General features: G+C 39.6%; 1 protein-coding gene across 1 annotated transcript in view; it reads right to left on the bottom strand.

The window, feature by feature from the left end:
- Positions 1-3,333: 3,333 nt before the first annotated feature.
- Positions 3,334-6,000, bottom strand: part of LOC150091119 (uncharacterized) — a 994,562-nt gene continuing 991,895 nt past the window's right edge. The window contains exon 7 of the mRNA XM_090382033.1: positions 3,334-3,492. Coding sequence (XP_090238159.1) covers positions 3,461-3,492 — 32 coding nt within the window. The 3' untranslated portion in view covers positions 3,334-3,460. The remainder of the gene's footprint in view (positions 3,493-6,000) is intronic.

The following is a 6,000-nucleotide window of genomic DNA, read 5'->3' as shown; positions in this document are numbered from 1 at the left end:
AAGAAATTAAAAAGTATGAACAATTGACACGTTTTAGGTTAGCTTTTGAATTTCCCAAAAGACCTGGATTGAAGTAAAATGTGTATGATGTTAGTAAGAAAATTCAGAAGGATGATCTTCAACGTAACATGTATGAGAAAAATCTTTTGAATTTGGGATTGAGGAAAGAGGAGATGGTTGCTGAGGTCACTGTTCGCTTCATAAGCATGAACAGGAGTGACTCCGGTAATAACTGGATTTTGGAGGTTTCACAAAGGATTAGAATATTTCTAATGAAACAGCATCGTTTGTTTTAGGACTGATGTTAAACGATTACAGGGCACTAGATAGTCCACTGGTACAAACCTTGTTGATGATGTTCTAGGAAGCATCCTGATCAGTGAAAAAACATCATGTATGGCATCTACTCTGGCATTTGTAACCGGAAGGAGTATGTTACATGGAACACTATTCTAACCGTTCACCTCTCGATGTGAGCACCTGTATGGTGAGGGGACCTCTCAGTGACTTTGCTGGTCCTCCAGTTTAGCATCACTGAGATCCAACGCCCACAGCCTAGGTGCCAGGCTCACATAAGGATCCGGCAATTTAACTGTGCGCTGTGACCCGTGGAAATTCGAAAAGGGGGATCCTGATGGTGAGGGCCCTACTTCAACACACCACTGTGGTCTCTGCTTCGACAAGACGGGTGGTCCCGGTTGCCCGGCCAGGATCAATCGGTTATTGGGTTCGACTGCAGGGTTAACCTTATCAATGCCATGCCACTAACCTCATGTTCCAAGGGATAGGATTCAGGATGGCGGCGGTGTAGGTATAGCGTCTTTGTAGACCTGGCGTCCTCCTCCCGAGAGTATTTATTGCTTGCCGGGTAGCTGAATAAAAAAAAAAAAAAAAAAAAAAAACTAATAAATCCTGATAAAGTTGTTTCTTCTGGCGCCACAACCCAATCCCTATCTGAAAATGTGATCTTTGACCCAGATAATGTCACCTCTGCTAAGAGACAAAAAAAAACGAAGTTATATCAGGTCCTACAGCTCGATACCTGATAATTCACTATACTAGTAAGAAGCCCGTAGAATACGTCACCCTCCTTTATCCAAAAGGGCTTGGAAGGGTTAGTAGGCTCTCCTACATCTGTCAAACGGCTTCGTTCAGGCGACGTACTTGTACAGGTCAGAAGTTCTATTAATTCTGGCAATCATTGGCATGATTGCCAGATCATGCTTCTCACTTTTTTGCCAACATATGTCAGGTGGGGGTAAAAAGCTAATAGGGGTCAAAGATGACTTCGAGGAAGTTTAGTCCTGTTGTCAGGACTATTGTTCTTACTGAGATCTTTATTCGGGATGGTCTTCAGATATCTAATTTGGGTTTAGTTTTAGAGATTACCAGTTTATGGGTTTTAGCCGATTCCTTTAGAAGATTCAGGGCATTTTGCTTGGAAGACCAAGCAAAATGCCCTGAATGGTAATAGTTTAACGATAAATCATTGTAGACGATCAAGTAATTTTACAAAACAGAATCTTGTTGTGTACTGTAAAATACACTAGTGCTGGAAGTATGTCTTTCTTGTTCATTTTACTTTCATAAATTCTCAGCTTCAGCTACTGTGACTTATTCTACAGTTAGTGAAACTGAGCAGAATTCGTAAGAGCGCAATTCTAGTGTAACCTTTTTCAAGGAGAACAAGATCGTCAGCAAAGGCGACCTTGGCCACCTGATGGCTGCATCCCCCACGAACTCGTCTAGCACCAGATTATAAAAACAGGGCCCAGCACCGAACCCTGAGGGCATACACAGGTATCATTTCGCTTTAGCCACTGGTATCTTGTTTGTTGTGCTTTTCCTATTGTTTACATAATCCTTTATTTTATTATATAATTTCTGTGGATACCAGCATGGGAGGATACCGGGATGGCATATTCTCCTGGCAAATCTGGGTCATCATATGGTATCAAAGGCACCAGAAAAATCAATTGAGACAGCCAGCATGCAGCTTTCCGGAGTGATCTAGCTAGAGTCATGGGTTTGTTCATTGAATGCTCAGACGGAACATCCAGGTTTTAACTGTTTGTCCAACTGGTTTGCATTCAGATAATGAGTTTCTAGGTACAGGATAAACCTTTCCATCACCTTGCCCGGAACTGATAACAAGGCCTGTATGATTTGGGGTCACTTTGAAGTTTCTCCGGGTTCTTTATAGTTAATTTTAGGTTTTCTAGTTTCCATGTAGTGGGGAATATATTTCTGTTTACCCAACTGTTGTACAAGTGAAGTAGATGTTGGGATTGATTTTTTACCAGTATTTTTACTATTTCGAGTACAATTAGATAAGGCTCATATCATTTCTTTTCCTTATTTCTGCTGAGTACGTTTGTTAATTCTTCTATTGTAAAAGTGGGGCTCTATACCTGCATATGTTAGTTTGTTCAGGGGTGAGAGGTTTGTCATCATTTGGGAAGAGGGAGTTATAGACCTGTCATGGTATCAGTAGTGGGAACCACATCACCTTTGGGCAGCTTGTTGGTAACTATGCGGTATACAAAATACAGGGAGTATTGTGCATAAAGAAAAAGAGTCGCAATAAATTTTAAAATATAAGAAATATGTAGAAAGCTTTTCCTTGATTTTGGTAACCAGTGCCAGCAATGAAAGCGGCAAAAGAGATGAAAGCTATCAGTGCTGGTTTGGTTGCCAGAAAGTGGATGATCTTTTTCCTGAATGTTTTCACCCTCAAAAGAATAAATTATTATGCGTAGGACAATAAAGATTTTTTTTTTTTGAAATAGTTGTTTTCCTATCTGATTGATACATTGGGATGTGCCTAGGCACAATCGGTACACACATCATAGTTTCGTCTATGGTAATAGTTTAACGATAAATCATTGTAGACGATCAAGTAATTTTACAAAACAGAATCTTGTTGTGTACTGTAAAATACACTAGTGCTGGGAGTATGTCTTTCTTGTTCATTTTACTTTCATAAATTCTCAGCTTCAGCTACTGTGACTTATTCTACAGTTAGTGAAACTGAGCAGAGTTCGTAAGAGCGCAATTTGAGTTCGCAAATCGGGAGATTTCTCCACATAAAACTCGTAGAATCTAGTGTGCGATGTATACTAGATATATCAGTTAGTAAGATTCTTAGTATTTGAGAAGTAAATTTCACTGCATTGTGCACTCACGCCTTCCTACCTATCATCGAACAAATATCCCCTTTAAACTTCCCAAAAATATAAGTTGAACAAAATAAGGAAACCTACCTGATCCACTCTCTGACACATGCATTACTGAGCTCTCATGTCGATCTCCATATACAACTTCTTGGCTTCTGATTTCCACCTCCCGAGAAAGAGTCGCCCTACACTTGACACGTAGTTCGTCGGTTCTTAGGTGTCGTATCAACACCTTGAATTTGAGTCCTAAAATGGATTGAATTAGTCCGTCTGCATGGAAAACACTAGAGTATGTGACTAGATAATCGGGAGGAACCTAGAAAAAATAATCATGAAACAGTGAATACAAAGAAACCTCTCTCTCTCTCTCTCTCTCTCTCTCTCTCTCTCTCTCTCTCTCTCTCTCTCTCTCTCTCTCTCTCTCTCTTAATCTCCCCCACTACCACATAAAATATCATGCTCAATTTCAGAAAGAAACTATATTACTGTAGTAAACAAATGGGGTATCTGGTAAAAGTGCACGTTATTGGTACTCAGTTTCTACCATAACTGCGATGGCCAAGACATTTCCGTGCATTTGCTCTGATAGAGATTTATGAGATAGAGACACTATTTAGTTCTTTAGGTTTGAAGATCAAACTAATGATCAATGATAATCTTGAGAAACCTCTCTTAAAGTACTCTCTAAAAAGTTCTAAAAAATGTAATCTTGAAAAAACTTCAAGATTATAATTTTTATTTCTCTAATTAAAAAAAGAAGAAGAAGAGTAACTCTTTATTATATACAGAAGGTACATTGATGTATATAACTTCCTTTACGGCTACAAGCCAGGGGTTTATATGAAATAAATTATACATAATAAACAAAGATGAAAAAAAGAAAAAAAAAACGGCATTATGACTCCAGAAAGGTTTGAACACTGGAGTGATGGATCCATGGCAGTGGTGGACAGGTCCTCGGGAGCAAGTTCTAATGTCCTGTGACGTTGTCCTGGGAAGGAACTCGACCGAGTACTTTCTGCCTATATTTCTTATCTGCGAATTTGTAGAGGTCGCCGTCCAAGGAGTGTACGTCCTGCAGCATTTGCACAGGTAGGAACCGATCAGATAACTTTAACCGGTTTGGAATGGCCTGAAGGATTGGATTAGCCCTAAGTCTTGGGACCGGGATCCTCCATCCGCAGTTAGCCCAGAAATCTGATACTGAAATAATGCCGACCACCAATTTGATGGCAAAGACGAGTCTTCTCTCGTGAATGATGGCAGGAAGAAGTCTGATGTTGAGAGCTGTTACATCTGGGTGGTCGAATAAACCAGTGCAGGGGAAGTCGAAATTTCCATATGGTCCACTGCAGTAGCCAGAATTCCCCGCGAAAATCCGTCTAAGATGGGTGGTAGCAGTTGAAGTCCAGACTTCGGCGCCATAGAGTATGACAGGATAAACACATGTCTTAATATATCTGCACCCAGCAGCCTGGTCGTTGACGTGCATAAGTTGTTGTTTAATCATCTACCGGAGTCGACAGAACTTTATTTGCAGATGGTCTATGTGCGGGAGAAAGGAGAGCGTTTGATCAAAAATAACTCCCAGATCTGTATGTTATTGGAGGGCAGAAATTGCGTATCTAATTAAAATTGGGTTCCGCTTGAGAGAGAACGTCAACTGTTTTGACTTCTCAGGATTTATGTGGAGTCCGAAACCGGAGAGGAAGACCTCAAGGTTCCGGATTTTCTGGAGGATTGAGTTATTGATGTATTCAGCAGCGTCTCCAGGGCTGATGGGAGTAAACAGTTTTATGTCGTCAGAAAAGGTGATGATATCAGTTTGGCCCGTCACGAACGGCACGAGAACAGCTGAGAACAAGATTCCGGACAGGACCCCGACTTCTGGGACTCCAGATGTAATTGTCCTGGTGTAGCGCAGATTGCCATCGCGAACAATAATGGTCCTGTTCTCAAGCATTGTTTGAATAAACCAGAGCACCTCTCCACCAATGAGGTGCTCTGGTATATTTTATGTGAGTTATTAACTCACATAAAAACTTCTTGGAGAGTACAATTCGATTAAGAATGAAATCTGAGTGAAATATAAATCTAAAAATTAAATAGAGAATACTACAACAAATTCATCGATGTATTTGATTTGAACGAAATAAAGAGCTAAACAGCAAATTCTGAGAACTAATTGAGACTGCTTTCCACTTCTTCCGACATGGTGAAAACGTTATTAATTCCAAAGGGTAGATCCTAACCTCTGTCAGAATATAAACACCATCATCACATGTACTATAAATTCGGTTTGTATTGAATTGGCTCCAGGGTTATAAGTGGATAGGGGTTGCTAATATGCTGAAAGGTGCAATGAAATAACGCTCAAGAACCTATAGTATAAATTTGGTTTGCATTAGATTATGAAACATGCGCTCTATACAGGTAAGGTTTATGATTTTAGTTATGACCATATTGGTGCGATATGACAGATAGAAAGAGAAACATTCTCTCCAGAATTACCTAGTTTCCTGTCAGTTTTATTTTCATGGGACTGTAAGCAGAAAATTTTATTTGCATGGGACTGTAAGCACTAAAGTGGACTTGAAAACCAACACAAGATGAACTCAAAAACCCAGTTTTCCATCTTTGGAAATTAAACTGAAAAAAAAAAAAAAAAAATTGTAACTAAACATAAAGAGTGTAATGATTTATTATTCATAGCCAGACACAAATTAAAATTTAATTAAGGCATCGTTGTCAGCTTTTTTCGTCTCTTGCTGTAAAAGTTGTTGCGGCTGTTTTTTATGTCATATGTGAAATGTGTGAAAATAGA

This window comes from Mastigoproctus giganteus, chromosome 1 (assembly GCF_048544385.1).
Source record: "Mastigoproctus giganteus isolate SK-2022 chromosome 1, ASM4854438v1, whole genome shotgun sequence".
Classification (NCBI taxonomy): Eukaryota; Metazoa; Arthropoda; class Arachnida; order Uropygi; family Thelyphonidae; genus Mastigoproctus; species Mastigoproctus giganteus.
This window is presented reverse-complemented; position numbering and strand designations above follow the sequence as displayed.